Below are 22,337 nucleotides of genomic sequence, written 5' to 3' on the forward strand. Positions count from 1 at the left end.
ATAATCCAATAAATTTTTCAGGTCACATCAGTAAATAATCTATGGGGTGTGCTTGACAGCACACTGACATATTAATGAGCGCATAGATAATTAATAAAGCAGTGTATAAGATGTTACATGTAATCGCATCTGTCAGGAAGATAGGTGTTATAGTTATATCTTTGTAACAACATTACTTCATTTTTATTGTGCTCCTGATACTCAGTGCACACAACATCCCATTTGCAAAGTCTCAGTTAAGTAGTTTTTGTATTTTGCTACACTTACTAATCCTTACCTACAAAGCTATGTTCTGCACCTGGAAAACAGGAGATTACCTCGTTCAAGAGAACTCTCTACTCTGTTTGCTGTGCACTTGGCAAATTATTAAGGGATCAGAAAAACAGGATGTGCTGAAGCTGTCAACATTCATATGGAGGTGTTCTGCCATGGGGCTGAGAAGACATCGAAGTACTTGCCGTGCTTTGCTTAAACTGGCAGTTTTTTTTCTTTTCTATTTAGTGCCCGATTATTTTACTCCAGATTTTCTCCCCAATTTAGAATGTCCAATCATTTTTTCCCCTCACCCCAGCAGTTCCCCACACAGCTCAGGGTAACTCAAGGTTCAGTGGGTGTACTTCAATCCTACGACTGAGCCAGCTCTCTCTTCAACACCCAGGAATTTGAAACACGATGCAGCTCACCAGGCGCCTGGCCAGCCCTGCAGCTCCCAGGGCGCCTGGCCAGTGGGATCTGCTGTAGGAGAAACGGTCCCTTCTGGTTTTTTGCTCCCCTAACCTGTGCGAGCGCCAAGTCAACCTGGCTTTTAATGACCAGGGCCAGGTCACTCGATTGATACTTGGCTCTCCACAATGCCACGTTTTTATATTAAGATTGACCCTCTCCCCTCTCCTTTCTTGGGTTTCAGGCTTAATAATGTCTGCTATTACAGTCATCATTCTGATACTGTACTTTACTATTCAAAAGTTTGTGATTGAGAAGACACCGTGGTTGCCAGAATGCACCCCGGTCTACATTCAGTATTTTGTCAAGTTCTTCATCATTGGTGTCACCGTCCTGGTGGTTGCTGTCCCTGAAGGCCTCCCGCTGGCTGTCACCATCTCCCTGGCCTACTCTGTTAAGGTACATCCCATCTCTTCAATATATTTGGAAAGTCTGCTTAATATACCGTACGTTAATGTTCAATTTATTTCATTAACCTATGATTAGCCATGAACACCTCCAGAATCATTTTTAAAACAGAGAAAAGAATGCCTTTGAAATCTCTATGTTAAGTGTGGGTGTGTGTTTTTACTTTTTTGAACAGAAAATGATGAAGGATAACAACTTGGTCCGACACTTGGATGCTTGTGAAACTATGGGCAATGCGACTGCAATCTGTTCTGATAAAACAGGTACCCTCACAACCAATCGGATGACAGTTGTGCAGGCCTATGTTGGGGACACTCACTATAAAGAGATCCCAGACCCTGACGCCCTTCCAGCAAAAACACTGGATCTCATTATTTACTCAATCTCGATCAACAGTGCATATACAACGAAAATACTGGTACGTTTCAGTTGTGTTTTTTGTTTTTGTTTTTTTTTTTTCCAGAAATATAGTGACTGGTATGTTAGTAAAAACAAGAACTGTTTCTGACAAGAGGAATCATCCTTTAGGACTTCGAAGCCAACACTGTGTGTGTGTGTGTGTGTGTGTGTGTGTGTGTGTGTGTGTGTGTGTGTGTGTGTACATACACACACACACACACATATATATATATATATATATATATATATATATATATATATATATATATATATATATATAAAACATTACAGTCTACTATAGCATATTATAGTGTTCAATATGATATAGTATATTGTAATAAATGATAGCGTTTTGGTTACTTCTATAGAATACTGTACAGTAGAATATATTTTTAATAGGGGAACAGTTTTTGTTCTTTCAGTGGTCTGGAGCCAACCCTATTATATTGAATTGCCTTATATGAAGCAACGTTTTCTTATCCTGTATAAGACACACCTACATCAGTTATCCAGTCAGACCTCAACTAATACGAGCACTTTAATTGGATTATGTTGTTCTAATTAAAGAAAGCATGCTATTGCAAAATGCCTAAAGGCATGAATTTGATGTTTGAACAAAAAATAAATAAATCAATGACCAGTTTAAATTAGCCCTCCCTGGATATCCTAAAAATAAAATACATTCATTTAGTGCAGCAAAGCACTGGATACTCGATGATTGAAAATAGAAACATTTTTAAGGTCCTAGAAGTTAATCAAAATGCACTTTTAGCCTTGCCAACATGGGATGTGCCCTACATTCTACTTTTCTGAGTGAAAGGCTGATGAAGTAGTGCTCAAATGCCAGTAATTGGAATAGCCTTTTTTTGTTTTTTTGCCATCTGTTTACAAATGATTTCAAGGAAGCTACAAAGTCATTAAAACACACTTCTTTTGACACATTTCAAAGGCAATTATTTGGAAGGTTCTTGGTTGGCTATTAGATTGTTATGTCTGTGCAAACAGTTGTTTTGCATTAATAACTTTATTTTGAAGTCTGGTTGATGGTCATTTAATGTATCTAATGTGTTGGGCTGGATAGCTTCATGTGCACTAAAGACATAAATGAGATCAAACTGGTGCTAATTAAGATCTATTATTGTGTTCTATTTTATTTGTCACTATACTTAAATGAGCCTTTTTTGATAGCTGGTGCATTGCTGTATTGGATAATTCATTACAATTGAAATCGATCAAGCTGACATGAAACAGGAGGTTCATATTTCCTTGTTCTACAAGATCGAAAGCTAAGAATGAGTGTTATTTGTTATCAAGACATGAGATATCTTTTTCATTAATAAACTGTTCGGAATACCTTTGTAAAATCCATCACATGAAGGGGTGATTGTTGCTGCCAAATAGACACGATTTAATAGATTGTCTTATATTGCATTTGAATCGGATCCTGAGAATATGCTTGTAATGATAAAATAAACAATGCTACACTGCATTTTCATTCTGTTATGAAATGACTCTCTTGTGTTCAGATAAGTAGCATTAGTTTGGCATTTCAGGACTGCCACACTAGACAGAATGGACAAAGGATTAACAGATTGGACCACTTCTGTAATGACATTGAAAAACACAGATCAGATTATCATTTATCTGTCAACAGAAAGCAATTTTAGTTTATAAATCCACTGACAAGAATGCCAAACTCTCTAAAAAAGATATCCTTTTAAGACCTACTTTAGAACATGCTAGCCTTGATACAGTAAACACATTACTTCAGAATCTCACTGAAGTGTTGTGTTTATTGTAGAATTTAATTTGTCCTGTATTTCTTTTTGTGAGCCTTGTTCTTGTGCTTTTGTTAAGTCAAAAATAGCTCTGCATTTAAGAATACTTCAGTGTGGTGCATTCTATGATTCTGAATAGATTTACGTGGTTAACTGATGTTTATATTTAAATTTGAATTTGCTAAAGAATTAGAACAATCAACAAAAATGAGGAGAGATTGACCTTGTGGACAATTCCTGCAGGGATCTGATTAATTAATCTAAATTAGATAGAACAATTGTTCAGTAATATTGTAATATTCTTTTTAATAAAGTTAGGAACAAAAAAAACTGTAATATTTAATTGCATATAACTGTGTCAGTTATTGTTAAAATTAAATATGGATGCAATGCACTCATAGTACATCTTCTACCACCTCTAGAAGCTTGAGTTTGAAGCCTGAATAAAATGAGTTTGATAGTCTCAGCATGCCTACAGCCACACCACCTTGAATAAGAATGATAGTCTCAGCATAGTAATCCACATGACAAGCAGTGAGCTGCTTCTCACTCCATTAGTGGTAGATTGGTGACATGCTCACATAGGGCAGAGTAACAGTGTTTCCATTGCAGTACATTTGATGAGGCCCAACACCAACACAAGGTGTAAAAAAATGTTTTACACATTTTTAGAAAAGAGAGCAGGTCATGCAAAACATTGCAACTGGGCTTGATGAATTAATTTGAACCTTTAATTTTCTTATCTGTAAAACAACATCATGATAAATCAGCCCAGACTATTCTAGTTTACAGGTAGTATATTCCTCATGGTAACTAATAATAATTAAAAAAAAACAGGAGAGAGAAATAGGGCTACTTAACATTGCCATGGGTGAAGGATATAGTTCAGTGATGCTGTCTTTGTTCAAGGAAAACATCATTCTTCAAGCAGAATGTTTGTACAGGTATCTTGTTGCAGGTTCACATGCTGCAGTTTGTATTGTACCACTAAAGCAGACTAAATATTTTCTACATAAATACGATAACACGGTACATTAGACCTATTGCTGTGGGTGGAATAATGAAGACATACTGTACAAGCGACATAGAAATACATGTACTGTACATGGAGGAAAAAATGACTACTGTATTTATTTATCCAAATATTTGATGCATGGGAGATGCTTAGTACCCCGTGGCATAAAACAGTGAGAATTAAAGTGCATGTTTCCTCACACGCAACTGGCCTTCTGCATCTCAGAAGATTGTGTATGAGCCCTTCAGCTTTCTGGGAACTGCACTAGTCAATTAATAGCAAGGCTGACCATTCAAATGGCAATTACCTCCCAGATAACAACATTAACAGTGCCAGCTTCCCTGGCATGGATTTCCTGGACGTCTTGTGAAGAAAGCATTTGCAATAAATTGTAAGAGCACAACAAAACAAAACAAAAAGCCTTTTGACAGGTTAATGGATAGGCCTGGGAAAATCTGTTCCAAAGAACAATGAAACTTGGCAGGAAGCATGCAGTTAGCAGACCATGGGAAAATGATTTGAAAATGGAATAATTGTAACACTTTGCTTTATATCATTGTTTGCATTGCAGATTCATTTACAGTATAGACTTCACTAAATGAAAATCTGCAGTATCATGATGTAATTATGCACATGTTTATGTGTGGGCCTGATAGAACCAAACTGTTGGGACATCCAGCCATCTGCTAATACTGGGATCAACAAAAACAATGTGATTCCTAGAAGACTAACCAGGCCTTGTGTCCGCTCTTCATGCTTGGCTTCCCGCGTTGTCGTAATCGCTGTCCTGGGAAGGCTGAGGGTGGCTCTGATATCCATATCATTTTCATTTTCTTTTCCATTGTGTGGGCTGAAGTCAGCATACGCTCATGTTGACTGATCATTACTGCTTTCTTACCTTCTCAGCGCTGATAGAAAATGTCACACAACCACATTACATAATTGCACCTGGCCATTTGTCTCCTAATCATTGTACCCAGGCTGGAGAAAGTGCAATCTGATTTTATTGTAAAACTCTTGATGAGGATAAGCATCTGTTGTTGACAGAATTACATTGTTCCCTAAATCCATTATTTGACATTTCCTTCAAAGATTGGCTTTTCATTGCTGGCACAAGGGCTTCTTAAGATCCATTTAGCTACAATGTGACACCACAGAATCACTGCTAGTTAAAAGAATCCCCAACGTTGTCTGCAGGGTACCAACACTTGATAAACCTTAACATCTCACATAGCAAAAAGGTACATCATCGTTACTAAAGATTATGAGACTGGACTTATATTTGTGTTCAGTGAAGTCTTAGCTGTTCATGTATGATTTTCACCCTAAATATGTATACCTTTATGTACTGTATGGTAGCTCACAATGTGGCAGAGTGAACATCTCAGTGCTTGAGTTTCCATTTTGTGAAATATATGTAACTCTGGAAAGTCGTGACTTGTGTAACATGTCCAGTTTTAATGCTGGTGTGTCTGCATTTCCTCTAGTTGTTGTTTATCGCAGTACGTGACTGATAGTTGTTTATGTATACAAAACAGCACACAGGACAAATTGTCCACAATCATGGGGTTTCCATGCGGGTCAATTTACATGTGAAATGGCGATGCCCATGCACGTCTGGGAGAATTACTCAGGTAAATCATGTTTGTGGCCAAAAAAAAAACGGCCAAAGAGAGGGATAGGGTAAATCTCATTTACTCGTGTAAACGACGAAACACATGGGAAAATCCATGCCCATTTTCGCATGGAAACCTGCATTTCACTTGTAAATGTTAATAAGTGTGTTTGTTGTTAACTTTAAATATTGCAAGGAAGCAGGTCATTTGTTACTGTGGATTCCAAGATGGCAGAAAGTAGTGGCTGATGGTTGATTTTATGGTTAGCAGTGGTGTAATTCACCTTAATGTAAAGCGGGCCGCTTTTTTTATTATTGTTTTTTGCTGTGTCTGGTCTGTCATGTTGTATATCTCTTGTGGGTTTACAGTTCTGTATAAAACCACTTAAAATGAACTGCATTATGCCATTGTTATAGTATTAATGCAGCTGTTTGAAAGTACCCTTGCTGCGTAAATGTCTAACTGAATTAATTCCCGTCCCAGCTGTGTCCAAAGACAACGCGTATCTGCCCTCCACATTAATAAATATAGCTGGTGAACTAGATGTCATGAGCCAGCTCGATCACCCAAAACAGCGCAACAACATGCCCTCTGTTGAGGTAATCTTCACAGATGCCAAGTCTGCTTATAATAAGCAGGATTGGGTTTATTTCTGAGAGTCGCTGGTTGGAACTTGAACAATCATACTCTAATATGGGCTTGCTTGTTTTGGGCTTGTTTTGAAAGGTAGTGTCGCTTTTTTTTTTTCTCCTGAGACTTGGCAATACTGGTAACCTTCCCTGTCTGTCTCACAGGCAGCCACTGATTCCTGAACACCTCATTTTGTTGTTGAAAAGAGTTTGTGCAGGATACAGCAAGGAAATACATAAAACTCTCAGCTGGTTTTCAGACATGGTAATCTGCAATACCTGTTGGTTAGTTTCATTTTATACCTCCGAGTTCATTTTTAATTAATGAGTCGTAAGATAAATTAGTTGAAATAGTATTCACTACTAACGACATGACACCCCACTAATGACATTTGAAAAACAATTTGGGCAAGAGCAGTAAAACACATTATTTACCAACCAGGCACAAGGTAATTTGCTTTATTACAGCAGCTTAGATTCACTCGTGTACCAGTTCTCTGTGCATGGAAACCACATTTTCACAAAATTTCACAAGTAATCTTCAAAAACAGCAGGAGTACTTTACACATAGTTAATTTACATATCAACCCCCACCTTTCCCATTCATTGCACGACATCGAGTGAAAAGCCTGGTTAACACGAGTAAAATAAATGTGTAAATGTCTCGAGTTAAAAAAAAAAAAACTTGCATGAAAATCCCATGAATGACAGACAGTATATTCTCACAAATATGCAACTCAGAGCTTGCTTTTTAAATTATTATTTGGCAGATGCCTTTATCTAAGGTGACTTACAGGTGTTTGAGGGCAATCCAGGGTTACAATGCAAAATATTTAAATACAGTATAGTTTACAGTAGGTGCAAATTATATTACTAAAATACAATGTGAAATAAGATGCAAAAAGTTAGGATTGCAACAATTGAATCTACAATGACATAGTAGTTGTACAATAGTGCAAGGATAGTGCTTCAGCTGTGGATCCAGTAACATGGTGCTTTGGTCAGGTGAGTCGAGTACATAGTAGAAGGGCTAGATCAAGAGAGCTACAAGTACACTCTAAACAGATGAGACTTGAGGAGGCGGAGGGTATTAATCCTAATAATAATAATAATAATAATAATAATAATAATAATAATAATAATAATAATAAAAGTGCCATACATAGAGGCAGGTCGTTTATTACATGTGATGTCATTTCAATCATTTTGTGACTGGGGTTTAGATCACATAAAACTAGTCTGGATTATACATTAACCCACAATAGTGGATTAAAAAATAAAACTGCACTGATCGCCTCAGAACTGCGTTTTCAAAATCCCAAACAGTTTTTTTTTTAGCTGTGAGGCATTTCTGTAATTAAATTAGATGCATGCATTATAGCAGTTTCATTTAATCCTACATAAAGGTCAGGTTCAGAGAGGCTCCTCTTAAGTGATCTGATACTGATTGCCATACGGTGATCATGTAGACAAGGATTTTCTGTGTTACTGACAATGTTTTCCCACTCAAACTAGATTAAATAAATTGCAATAAAGTTAACGCAGGATTCAGAATTATGACAAAGACTGGAATACAAATCATAAATGTTTTTACGTAAGTTTAAAAAACATTTCAATTGTTATGACTTATTCTTCAGCACAAATTCTTGAGGGTGTTAGAATCTAGGTCATCGTGAACAACTCATGCATGAGTTCTGGTTTGTGATTAGTTGTGCTAATCAAGACTGTATCTTGGAAATTACTCATACTACTGAAACCTGCTTGTCTCTGCTATTAAAGGCTATGTCCTAAGAACCGTTGCTGTCTTTTCTATTGAGTTTTGTTGTGTATATAATGCGAAACATTTCCATTAGTTCATTTCTAGCAATAGACAAATGCGAAATGCAAATATGACGTAGTTGCCATCCTGTTTTCATCAACTTCTTCTTGGGTCTAACCTTTAAATGTTCAATCAATTAAATATTTATATTCAATGTCGGCATCATGACTGCTTGTATGGGTATGCTGAGAGGAGATGATGTATTATTTGGCCGCTGGTGCCGCCTGTTAAGGGAAGATGAAAGCCACCGCCCTCATTTCCCTTACAGGTCAATGATTTAGTGCTGGAGTTCCGCCCCCTTTCTATATGACCGACTTCCTTTTAACCCTGGGAATTAATTGTCAGACCAATCAGTCCGGGGTACACTGTTCACGTTACTTAGCGCCCTCACAGGTCGGGAGGGAGATTTACCACCAAGAATCATTCTATTTCTGTCACAGGTATTAAAACAGTCCCTAATCAGCCTGTAAGCCAAATGTATACTGTCAGGTTTTATTGAAGTTAGTCAGTGGTGCAATTGTAAATTGTGCACAATTATAAACCACCTGCACATTAATAGAATAGGTGTGTTTCCTATTCCTATACAGCTGTACAGAATGAGCTGGAGGGGTTAGCGGCAGTCTATTGCTCCCAACTCGTTGGGGAAACCAGAAATGTCACAGAAATGTGTTTTCAAGGCTTGTAAGTACACCCTGCTTTTAGGGAAAAATAGGTATTTGGGTGTTCGCCTCAAAAATGCATTGGGCCCAACTGGCAATGCACAACAACGATTGGGAAGTGCCAGCAACAGTTGTAACTATTTAAAACATACTTGCACAAGTTCTTAACAAATTGATTCAATTGTCAGTGTTGCAATTTAGTATATCTCATTATGATATTTAAGAACCTTCATTTCCACCCCATTTTTGCAAATGTATGCAGGAACAGCCATAATTACATATTCATCTAAGGCTAAACTGAAAAAAAAAAAAAAACTGCTGCCGTAAAGCATTCCCTAAAAAGCCACAAACATCATTTTGATTGTTTAGTGCATTTCACCCTAGACATCCGACTCGTTTGCAAATTGCAACAGCCGCAACACGTTAAAACTCCTGTGTGTGCATATACCAGCGCCACATTACTAGCTATGTTAAAAACAGTATCAGAAACACAATCCATTAGTAATGCATTCTGCTGAATGTAGGACAGATACACAGCAACTACTGCAAGCTCAGAAGTGACTCCTTTTGATCCCTGTCTCAGGTTCCCTCTGCCATCTGGTCTCTGGAACTTCTGATCAGTTGCAAGCCAGCAAGGGTAGTTCAAATGGCGGTGTCATGCTTGCTTTCTAAATCATTCATACGTATCCCTGAGCCAGACCCAGGCAAATGTTGACTCTTGTTATGACAGAGGGGAAGGGGAGAAGACTGCGCCCAAAATGATCTGTCTCATAATACAGCATTTAAACATGTTACACAACATACAGTATTTAAGCCAACCCCCCCACCCATCTAAGAAAAATCTCTAAGGACAGCCTCCTAGGTATATGGAACAAAGGGCCAGAAGGAGCTGAAATCATGTTACAGAATAATTGAAAGTTTGTGGAGAAATGAGGCGCTAACGAATTAAATTGTCATTGTGTGCGATAATCTTGTTATTTAAATAAAACAGGGCGCAAGTAATAGCCCACCTTCAAATCTTATACCTTATGTATAAAATATAAAAGGATGGATTCCTAGATTATTCTGCAAATATCAACACTTTCAGAAAGACTTTCTTCTCTAATAAACTGGGTATATATATATATATATATCATATATATATTATATTATATATTTAATATAATATATATTAAGTTTCTAAGAGGAATGGACCTAGTGGGTTACACTAGAAGGATTCCTAGTCTGGATAGGTAGTTACAAGTAAGGTGTCCCATAGCTATAGCTGCGACTGTAACATAACCCTAAGTAACTTTTATCATAGCACTAAAAAATTACCTAAGAAATCTAAGAAATACAAACAAGTGCTGAATAAATCTTGCCTCAAGCACATTTGGCTTAGTCTACTCGTAAGTAAGCACAGTAGGTAATGGACTATTTTACTATTAAAAGGTTTTCAGATATGTTAAGCATGTTTTGCCCCTACACTGTACAGTAATTGCTTGCTCCTAAGGCTCACTGTGATGATGTCTACAGGATCGTACATGCCTTTTTGCACGTGAGAAGAAAAGTGGTTGCGACTGGCCCCTATGGCCAGAAGCACACAGTACATGCACAGAAAATGAAGGCATGCACAGAAAATGAAGGGCCGAGTTATTATATATATATATATATATATATATATATATATATATATATATATATATATATATATATATGATCCATTGATTTAAGGTTGGATAGCCTGGAGGGGGAGTGCTGGGGGGCGCGGCAGTGGAAGCACATCACTTTAGGAGTGGAAATTACCGAGGTTGAACATGTCCTCAAACCAAATCTCCCTGAAATGACTCAACAGAAGTTGTACACCCCTTGTTGGTTGAAAGTAAATTGCTCTTTTATCATTTATGTAATGTCATGCCTTCAGTAATTCATAAATGTACTCAGTGGGCGACTATTCTTTGAGTTCTGTCTATAGAACAAATGAAAGCGCAAATGCGGAAATGACCTTTGGAGGACACAGTGGGGTTGGAAGGGCCTGCGGTTTAAGGAATGTAAAATGCTGATCCCTCTGTGGGGAGGGTCAGGAGAAAGAGGTTTATTGGTGATAAAACCATACTGGAAAGGAAATACGGTTGCCAGCTACCTTACCGTCATATGCTGTGGCTCGCTGTCGTCCGTGTGGGCTGTGGAGACAGCAGCTGTTGCCAATTAACTTCCCTCCCTGGGGGGGGGGGGGGGGGGGTGTGTATTTTCTTTTTTTTTTACGGACTGTTTCTAGGTAAATTCTGTTTACAATACACAACAGAGACTTATTTTACTTGATGTATTTGAGATAATAGAACTGGCACTGTGTTAAATACGCTTGTGACAAAAAAAAATTCACCATGCTAAATTATGTTATTTTGTAACATCATGTCTCAAAGACCTACAGATTAGTGCATTCAAAAATGCAGTCAGAACTGAGATCAAACAGAAGAATATTTCAACTGCTCCTCGAGACAGTGCTGCTCCACCTGTAAACCATCCAAACCTCTGCCATACACATATGTATTTGTTAATGGGGTGAAACCCTCTTACATGTAAATAGTGTTTATTTGTGTGCTTTATTTATGTAAATAATTTGATTTTGGCACTGGTACAATTTGTGTTCATTCACTCCCATATTCTACAGTTTATAAATGTGAATATGTATTCCACAACAGCATTTTCTATTTTATTTTAACCCTATTTTTTTTTTTTTTTGTTTTAGCTGCAGTAAGGGGATATGGCATGGGTGGTCACATGACCAGGTTCAAGTGAAATGGCTTAAAGTATTTGTTTTTTGTTCTTATTTAATTATTTGAATATTTATTATTTACTATTTTGTGAATATAAAGGGTATGGTCCCCACATTGTTTTTTTTTACAATACTTTATAAATTTATTTAAAACAAAAAGCAAACAAAAAAACTTCCAAGTCATGTGACTAGGAGGGCATGTATAAAAGCCGAGCAGTTCCTGCTTCCAAGGGAAAGAAGAAACATGTGACTTAGTGGAGAAAGAAAGAAAGAAAGAAAGAAAGAAAGAAAGAAAGAAAGAAAGAAAAAAAAAAAAATTACAATAAAACCTAATAGTTCATTGTTAGTTAGCGTGTTGTTTAGTTTTACTGTTATTTTAAAATGTGTTATTGTGTTAAAGAGGTGAAGCAGTGGGACCAGCCCCCGGTGGAACCAACCTTGTCCTGGTTGCAATCTACTAAAGTCTTGCATACACCAAGCATATTTTCAGTTTTCTTTTCACATATTCAAAAAAGATTATACCAACCTATAATGCTAAATGACAAGATTTTAAAAAATCTGCTTCATTGAACAAAATTCTACTAGTGCAGTGCTGCCAATGGCAACCATGTTCAGCTGTTGATATCAAATCATTGGCGATTAGCTACCAGGAGCATATTGACTACAGTGATCTGTTGCTTGGAGATATTCAAAGCCCACGTACACTTGCGTGAGTGTTCACATTACATGTGAGTTCATGCATTGATAACCCTTTTTGTATTGGGTGAATAAAATAACATGATTACACTATGCAGTTGATTCAATGTGCTGTAATATTATTGCACAGAAATATGAAAGACATACTGCAAACATCCTATTGTAACTTTATATTAAGGCTACAATCCATTTGATGGAATGTGCAGCAAGAAATAACAGCAGCTTTTGTCACTGTGATTTAAAAAAAGGGATATTTTTGTAAAGTCACACATGTCAAACACTACAAAGGGTGTTATAGCTGCAGAAAGACATCAGGGACATTCAACATTATTGCAGCTTGCAAATATGACAAATATGCTACTTGCCAAAGGAAGCCTGGAGTCCTGCGCATGGTTCTGGAAGGGTGTGAATGCAATCACTTTAGCTTCGCTGTTAATCGCTAGTAACCTTGGTTGTCACTTCCCCCTTGTGACATTGGCCCACTATTTTAGATTATTGGGTTTCCAGTCCGTTGACTGTCAGGCTGCACTTTTGTCTCGCAGCACAGCTGAAACAGATGTTCACTTGTTAGCAATCTAAAATACTAGCAAAGAGTCAATCTGAACACCAGAAACCACAGGGTACTTTACAACCACCATAAAGGTCAGCCTTTAATGCCCTGCTGATCTTGAAAAAGCCGTTAACCTTACGTTGCTTAAATAGCTGGAAAGAACGTGCTAAATGTTTAAGGATACATTCAGATCCCCTTATGTTCCCTATAATGAACTGCAAACCAAATTTGTGTTGAATCTTCACATCCACCCACTTCTTTATATGAACAGTATCTGGTGTAGATGCCAAGCAGGTTTTGTTAAAATTTGCAACAGTTGATGACCAGTACTTTAAGCAAACTGGTGTTGGTATGTATCAAAAGCGTAGTATCTCATTTATCTTACTGATAAATGCATTACAATATAAAACTGTATACTGATTGTAGAAGTACAGTAACCCAGTAAATGTTGTTGGTCCTTAAAGAAAAAAACATCTGAGAATCAACGGCCTGGGTCTGTACAAAGTGAAGTAAGGATTTAATTAAATACTCCATACATAGCTATACAAAGTCTATACTGTAAATCTAGCAGACTGGCTCTGGGGTTCTACAGTAATATACTGTATGGGGCAGACAGTCTCTAAACCTTGCAATGTAAACTGCAGGAATGTGTGGACTCTGAACTAAGCACGCCTGCAGAATGTGACTTTTCAGTTTTATTGTGGTTATCTCAATTACTCTACAGTGCTTTACATATGCTGCTCTTATGTATAATGCAGAGCAAGGCAGAGCTGTCAGTTGTTGACAGCAGAAGCAGGTTATTAATTGGGAGTCTGATTGTTCTACAGACTAGTGTTTTGTTACAAAGAGAATGTTTTTAGATTCTACTCAAGGACAAAGTAAGCTTGCTGCTCAAGTCACAAACATAATTGATAAATTGTGCTATTCTGACTTCTTGTGGTTGTTTGTTTGTTTGTTTGTTTGTTTTACTGTACCTGAGGTATAATTAGCATTTACTAAACTTGATTTTTTTTTTCCATCATATAAAATGTTTTTAAAGGTTGAAAAGGAAAAAAAAAGTGAATAATATTGTAGTGTGTGTATTCTCATTAGCAGAGGTGTGGTAAAGTGAAAATGAATAGGTCAGATACACTAATAACAATAAACTGCTTATGATCAGGCTTGGTCATATGTATGCCCTTTTGGATCTAAATGCTTTAAGAAAACACAGACGATTCAGGATATCAGATGTTTTTGTATGATGATCAAGCCATTATGTTAAACTATTAACTTCTGTTTTAGGAGAAAATGACATAGATTTTATTTATTTTTTTCCCCTGCCTGTTATTTCTGCAGCCCCCTGATAAAGACGGGGGTCTTCCACGGCAGGTGGGGAACAAGACTGAATGTGGTCTTCTTGGGTTTATTCTGGACCTGAAGCGAGATTATCAACCAATTCGGAATCAGATCCCAGAGGAGAAGCTGTACAAGGTCTACACATTCAACTCTGTGAGGAAGTCAATGAGCACAGTGACGAAACTGCCCAATCGGAGCTTCAGAATGTACAGCAAAGGGGCCTCTGAGATAATCCTTAAGAAGTGAGTGCGGTCAAATCTGACTATCGCTAGCTAGTGACGGTAAATCTCTCATAAACTGCTCTCGTGACAGGTAAACATGTATAGATAGTATTACAGTAGTACTGTAGACTGTTTTGAGTCTTAAGTGATGTATTCAACCATACATTGTGTAGCATTTCCTGTTTTAATGGTGTACCATTGAACCTTGAGAATTTAATTTTTTTAACCATTTCATACAGTACATGAAATATTGAAAAAAGCAAAAAATATATGTTTTTTCGTTGCTTTATATGGGGGTGGCATTTTCATATGAGGTCATCATGCATTTGTGTCTTCCATACGTTTCTACCAGTCGCCATGCATGAAAGGTTTAAAAAAAAAATCTTTACAGTTCTATAGTATGTAATTTGTTTATCATGTACTGTAGCATCTCAAAAAAAGTGTATTCCCTATTTATTGAATCCTAAGGGAATGTATTTTGGACAAAAGGAACACCATAATGTAAAGGAATCCTAACTTCGAACCCAGCTAATTCCAACCCAGAATCCTGTAGGTTGCTGTCCTTGGTTCTCACCACGGGGCTGTGTTGTAATTTATACAGATGCAGCTATATTCTGAATGCAGTAGGAGAGCCTCGCGTCTTCAGGCCCCGGGACCGTGACGAAATGGTGAAGAAGGTGATTGAGCCCATGGCTTGTGAGGGTCTCAGAACCATCTGCATAGCTTACCGTGACTTCCCAGCCAGCCCAGAGCCTGACTGGGACAATGAAAATTACATTTTAAAGGACCTGACTTGCATCTGTGTGGTTGGCATTGAAGATCCAGTAAGGCCTGAGGTAAGAGATAATCTAAAGTAAGAAATGACCGCAGTGTGAAATAATAGGTGGGCTAGTCCTTTTGGTTTATATCTGCCTTAAAAAGTTTTTTTTGAAAAGAATGAGGTTCTGCAAAGATTGAAAATAGCATCTACGCAACAACGTGATGCAGTTAAGAAAATTGGGCTAGTTAAGACATCTTTTAAGATGTTAATCCAGTTTAAAATGTCTTCAAACAGATTAAAAGCATGCTTTAGGGTTTGAGTTACCTTACACATTTTACTCTTTAGCTAAATAAAATGCTCTTTGGGTAGACAAGTTTGTAATCTCTGAGTTTCTTCTTAAGAAGCATTATGTAATCGTCCCACACTGCACGCAAATGTAGAATGAAACAGATCGCTATATTTAAATTGTCTTTACAGGGTTAAAAACTAACAATATTGTGCTACTAGTCCCCTTTGAAACTTGGTAGTCCCTAAAAATAGACTTAGATTTTATTTTGCTAAAAAATAAACACTGTTGTAAATTTAGATTTACATTTTTTTTTTCTTTTTAACAAAACACCTTTGTAAACGCTCATACAGATCGATCATTCATCTGTACTGTGATTGATCAATCTGTATGAGCTAACTAACTCTATCGTGTGCTGAGAAACTGATACTGACAGGACCAGACAGGGTGACAGAGGAAAAAATTCTCACAGCTCTGTCACCTTGCTGACCATAAATCTCTGCCTGAAACTGACACCGAATGTTTATTTTATTGTACATTACATGTGTTGTTATTTACAAAAATACTGGCTGGCTGTGAATTATGATCTACAATAACTAATGTACTCACGTACACATGCAGTCTTCGTTATAGTCCCAATTTAAAAACACTGTGTTTCACTGTAGCCCACGGGATTGTTGTGGCTATTTTTTTTTTTTTTTTTAATTAGCAGTGGGAGAAAACCGCTTCAGCATGTACAGTAGAATCTGCCAGAACTGACGGACGCTGAATCTACTATAGATACTAATGAGATCATAACAAATACAAAAGAAAAACGAGGGAAACACAAATCTTTTCAAGAAAGCTGGGAGACTTTGTATAAATTGATTTTATATTTGTAAACGCTGCAATAACATCTCTGCTTGTGAAGCATCCACACTATATATTGACAGAACAGGTGATTTATTTGCACTATGCGGGACCTTGTTACTCCATTGGTTCTTGAGCCCTGGAGCACTCGCAGAATCACTGCTTGTGCACCTATTATCAGCAATTAAAGCCTGTTTTTCAAACAAACTGATTATTGCTCACTAGTACTGTATTTGTATAAGAAGTGTGTTTTAAAAAAAGTAATTTCACCTTCCAATCACTTAAAATATGCTGACGATAATGTAAACAACACCAAGCTACAGGCAGGGAGTCCCAAGCTTTAAACGTGTTGTTGTTTATAGATAAGAACTCAACTTTATTATGAATATATTGTGTTATTATGTTTTAAGCAACATACTACAATAATGTTCATTATGGTAATTTTTTTTTTTTAAATTAGTTTTATGTTTAGTAAAATGTGGCCTATTGTTTGACCTCGTTGCTAATGACATCTTCAGTCAGGGTCGTAACCCAAGATAAATCTTCACATTTTTGACTGTTTTCTAAGCATTATTTGTGAATGCTTATTCACCATTGCTACACCCAGTTAGAAAATTGACTTCCCTGCATTTTTTTAAATCAAGACTGAACGTGACAGTACATGTGTACATTTGTTTTAAGTACTCGCCCAGAGAACTACTGAGACACAGACATCAACTAGTCCTCATCAGATTTAATTTGCCATGAGCGAGCATGAGTTTCTAACCCTGCTTTACCGGAAAAATTGATTTCCTTGAGACAATATGACAATTCAAAAGCAGAGAGCTGGTGACGTGGCATAAGATTTGAATGAATAGGGAGGTGCCTTGTCAAGCTTTTATTTATAACTCACTTTACGGCAGATGAAAAAACATAATGTGTTTTTTTATATATCTGAATGTGGAGAGCAAGGTAGAATAATTCAAATCACATGGTTTGTTTGTTGGGATGACCAGCTACAAAATTACAGAGTTTTTGACAAGTTGTCATTTTGTGTGTAGAGATAGAAAGGTCTGATTTTTGTATTGCCTTTTTACATACCTCCTCCCCTTCTCCACCTATGCACCTAATGCTAATAGGGAGCACCATGTTGTGGTCAGACCATATATCAAAGCTATAGACATATATAAATAATTCACGAATCTGACTGTACAACCTTTTCTCTATGATTGATTAATTTCTCTATTATGTAATGGCTGTTATATATATATATATATATATATATATATATATATTAATATATATATTATATATATATATAATATCTATATTATATTATATATATCATCATCAAGTTCAAAACTTTGAAACAATAGTCAGAAATAAACACATTTTGCACAGATTGAAAGTGGTTTACTTAAGTAGATTTCCTTTAGTGTAATTGACCCTCTTATATCCTTTAACCGCTGTGCTCTAGTGCTAATTTTATTGCTCCTGTCTGTTTTAAAGTAGTCTATCGAGGTGCACATTTTCTCTTCTAGTACAGGGGATCACTCGCTCCCTCAAATATTATAATCAGGCTGAAGCAGACACTCTCTCTTTAAATGCTGCTAAGGAAACCAATGCAGCCAAAGAATATAGTTTTACATTGTGGTAACACTGGACAGCTCTGCTTGGTTTTGTCAGTTAGAGATTTGGATATATTTCCATAGATTCCATGTGAATGGTCTTTGAAATCTTTAGATGCGGTTCGTGAATCCACTTAAAAATCACTTGTGTGCCAATTTTAGGGCAAACTATCTTAAATGATTTCTAGTACAGCTTGGGATTCCAGCCTTGATTTGTTCAAAAACTGCCATGAAAACACACCTCCCAACAGTAGCTCGTTACTAATTCTGCATATGTGGCCCCTATTGAATGGAGGCGTCTGTCTACCATGCCACATCGTATTTTCCATTCTAGTCTGCCTTTTGGGACGAACAAGAAAATGTTTTGAAGTATTGGCCAGATATGTTTTGAAGTATCCTAGGCTCTTGTTGCATTTTCATAGGTTTTTAAGTAGCATGAAATATATTCCTGAAAAAATAATAATCATTAGACTGCAGTCACACACGCAAACCAGGATCAACTAGCCATAGATTACAGGACAAATAGAAAGATGCAATACAACATTAACAGACTTAAACCTGCATTATGGTGTCACTCAATAATCTGGGTATTTGTGGCTTGGTAGATAACAGTTGCCTTTGGGCCAAAAGATCATTGATAAAAATACTGTCCAGTGACAAACTACATACATTAAATTAACACAGTACTGTACATTAATGCTGTTCTCTCTGTCAATGTGTCAGCAGTATGGATAGCAGCTCATTTTACACAGTAGCATTTTATTTATATTTAAAATAAAACATCAATTAAAAAAAAGAATTGTATTTTATGAACCACCAGAGAATGGAGCCAGTATATTACTCATGCCCACATACTATAATAATAATAATAATAATAATATTATTTGTCTCTTCCGTTAGCTGCTGAATGTCATGTAGTCCTTCAGAGGTTTGTGCATTTCAGTTCAGAGGCCTGTCTTTCTCTACAAGCGCCCTGGATTTATGTTCTTGTATAATACTGTATGGACTAATTTAATAGTTGGACTTCATTGCCACCTTGTAATTCAAATAAAAAATAGGGAAGGATTTGTATTTTAAAAATGTAGTTCATGAGCAGTTCATTTGAGTCAGCCCTAGAAAAGAGATGTTGTCCTTAGTTAGCAGTATCTCAGAGACCAAAGGAAGCTACACAGAGTAATTAAAAACTAGCTCACCTCCTGCATAATTCAACTGGCCTCTTTTATCCTTCTCGCTGCTTCACAAGGGGGTTGTACAGTAGTTTTACCGTCAGTGTACTGAAGGCTCGTGCAAGATAGAGGAAGCATCTGATCTTCAGAAAAGACGCTGTGCATAGCGTTCAGTTGAATCCTGATGGGCAGAGATGTTGTTCTTTTACCAAATCACTGGCACATCAGTCCTGTATATTTATTGACCTGGCACAGTTACACTTACCTTTTACACTATAGCTAGGCTTTTGCTAGTGTTTACTTCAATGCAATGCAATAATCACTTAAAATACATGCTGGTTTACCTTTAACTTTTTTTTTAAATTATCGTTTGTTAATGTATTTACTGTTTTGGAGATCTGATATCTGACGGTAAAGAGATTCCTTGCCTATGCCAGTAGAAATTGAGTTAAGGCTGTCTCTCTAGTTGATACTTTTGTTAAATCAATAGAAAAGGGAATGTAAAGAGCATTACGATTTGTGGACAGAGCTAAATATCTAATATTACAAAGTCACCTGCCACCTCCCTCTCATGATCTGCATTATTAATTGACTCATCGACGTCGATCGTGTTTCTCAGATGAGTTAAGAGGAGCTTGACAGAACCAGACTTTGTTTCTGAAGTATCTTGAGTGCGGAAGGCAATACATATCTTTTCAATATATGTGCAAGTAAATACATTATGTTAAGTAGAACCGTAGTTCCCAAAGAAATGAATGCCGTTTTAAGTCCTCTAAGGCCGGCTTTTGTGATGCTTTTTGGGGATGATTAAACAGCAACTCTGTTCTACTGTTTATTTGGACATATGGAAGACGCAAATGCATGATAGCCTCATATGAGGATGCAATTTTTTCCCCAATGGAAAACTACTTTTTTTTCCCCCATCTATTTTTAAGAGCTATTTCATGCACGAAAGGGTTAAGGTACATTTAAGGAGCTAATACATAGTAATACTAAAACAACCTCACAATAGTACAATTCAGGGGTGCCATCAATAAAATGAAATCCTGATCGTGTGGTTTCATACTTGAATGTGTGTGAATTATTATTTTTTTGCATCAGGTCCCAGAAGCCATCAGAAAATGCCAGCGTGCTGGAATCACCGTTCGCATGGTTACCGGTGACAATATCAACACTGCCCGTGCCATTGCCATTAAATGTGGCATCATTCACCCAGGAGAAGACTTCTTGTGTATAGACGGGAAAGAGTTCAACAGAAGAATCCGGAATGAGAAAGGAGAAGTAAGACCTTTATACGTCAGAATTGATTTAAAGTACACAGTAATTTTCACCAGTTTTTTATTCCAAACAGAGTAAACCCATAATACTGTCATCAGTCCTTTTGTTTCTTCCATGAGCTGGAGAAACCCCAGTTGATCTCCTGAAGAGAGTTCTCATTGAAGATGACTTGAATACAATTCTTTACATAGGTCTTTCTTTTAACATAAAAACCCACTGAGAAATGTAAACCGCAAATGTTGAGTTTTGTACCCGCATGAATTTAATTACACCTGTCCGTAAGGGCTATGTACTGTATTATTATTGTTACAAGAGTCCTGTCTCAAGCATTTAAAAACAGAAATCTGGGAAACCAATTTCTTCTATGACATGCTCATACCTAAAAAGCTTTTTTACTTGTTTGATTTCAAGACAGTGTTTCATAATGACATTATGTCCTTAGGTCGAACAAGAACGAATTGACAAGGTCTGGCCAAAACTACGTGTGCTTGCAAGATCCTCGCCCACTGACAAGCACACCTTGGTAAAAGGTAGGGTCCTGTTCTGCTTTTATCTAATTTTGAGTAGCATTCCCAGGTGTGCGGGCCCCAAATCGATACCTTTTTATTTTTAAAATGAGTGGCAAATGCCTTAACTATAGTTAGTCTCTTAACAATTGGGTTCATTGTTTCTTTTAAATACTTCCATTGAGCATTCTTTAATTGTAAAAGACATTGGAACGTTACATAAATAAATGTGACAGTTATTTAAGTTTGAATTCTTTTGATGGAATCTGGTCTTTGGGTTCTAGGTATCATTGATAGCAAACAGGTGGGGCAGAGGCAGGTAGTGGCAGTGACTGGCGATGGGACCAACGATGGACCTGCTCTGAAGAAGGCAGATGTTGGATTTGCTATGGTAAAAAAAAAATAAATCTAAGTTTAGTGCACTGGATTGCTGCATTTTATATGTGAAAGCTCTTAAGCCAATATACAATCCATGTTAAGCAGATTCCTGGATACCGCTTGATGAAGCCTGAGTGCCCTCTAGTGTATATCCTGAATGTATTTCCCTACATTGATTACATACTGAATTTAATGGACCATTTCACTACCACTATTGTACTCAGTCATTGGGCATTTTCATAGTCGGTGAAGGAATTTCAGCTTTGAATATGTAAATGTACTGTATGCTAACAACCTGTTCAAAAGGTAGCATGGTTTTAAATGGGTCCAGGTATTTGTGCACAGATAAAATACTATTTTTAAGTACCAGAGAGTGGCACTACTAGCTTTTTACTGATATGTTGCAGCAGTGCATTTTACTGTACCTGGGTGTCTCTAAAGACAAGTTCACTGTGTTTAATTCTTAACTTTTTAGGGCATCGCTGGCACTGATGTAGCGAAGGAAGCCTCTGATATTATTTTGACAGATGACAATTTCTCAAGCATTGTGAAGGCGGTAATGTGGGGGCGGAATGTTTACGACAGCATCTCCAAGTTCCTTCAGTTCCAGCTGACTGTGAACGTTGTGGCTGTGATTGTTGCGTTCACAGGGGCTTGCATAACCCAGGTGAGGTCACTGGAAGCAAGGGTTGCTTTTGTTGAGCAGGGGAAAGAACATTTTTGAGAGATTTTTAATCTTAAGTATGCATGCTTTTTGAATGCTTGTAATTGTCTTCACCCTGCTGTTTGATGGTATGTGGGGTTGACTAACTTACAAGTGGATTTAGATTGAAGTAAAGCTGTTTTTATACCCTATTATGAAATGTCTGATCACATGTTTGAAGCATCGTGATGGTACTGGAGC

The 22,337-nt window shown here is 37.1% G+C and overlaps 1 protein-coding gene across 12 annotated transcripts in view; it reads left to right on the forward strand.

The window, feature by feature from the left end:
- Positions 1–22,337, forward strand: part of LOC121328796 (plasma membrane calcium-transporting ATPase 2-like) — a 145,261-nt gene that overhangs the window by 112,748 nt on the left and 10,176 nt on the right. For all 12 annotated transcript variants that reach the window (XM_041273854.1, XM_041273861.1, XM_041273862.1 and 9 more), the window contains 8 exons: positions 908–1,122; positions 1,307–1,549; positions 14,383–14,624; positions 15,205–15,439; positions 20,373–20,552; positions 20,992–21,079; positions 21,340–21,446; positions 21,909–22,100. In XM_041273854.1, coding sequence (XP_041129788.1) covers positions 908–1,122; positions 1,307–1,549; positions 14,383–14,624; positions 15,205–15,439; positions 20,373–20,552; positions 20,992–21,079; positions 21,340–21,446; positions 21,909–22,100 — 1,502 coding nt within the window. The remainder of the gene's footprint in view (positions 1–907; positions 1,123–1,306; positions 1,550–14,382; positions 14,625–15,204; positions 15,440–20,372; positions 20,553–20,991; positions 21,080–21,339; positions 21,447–21,908; positions 22,101–22,337) is intronic.

Source organism: Polyodon spathula, chromosome 16 (genome assembly GCF_017654505.1).
Source record: "Polyodon spathula isolate WHYD16114869_AA chromosome 16, ASM1765450v1, whole genome shotgun sequence".
Lineage (NCBI taxonomy): Eukaryota > Metazoa > Chordata > Actinopteri > Acipenseriformes > Polyodontidae > Polyodon > Polyodon spathula.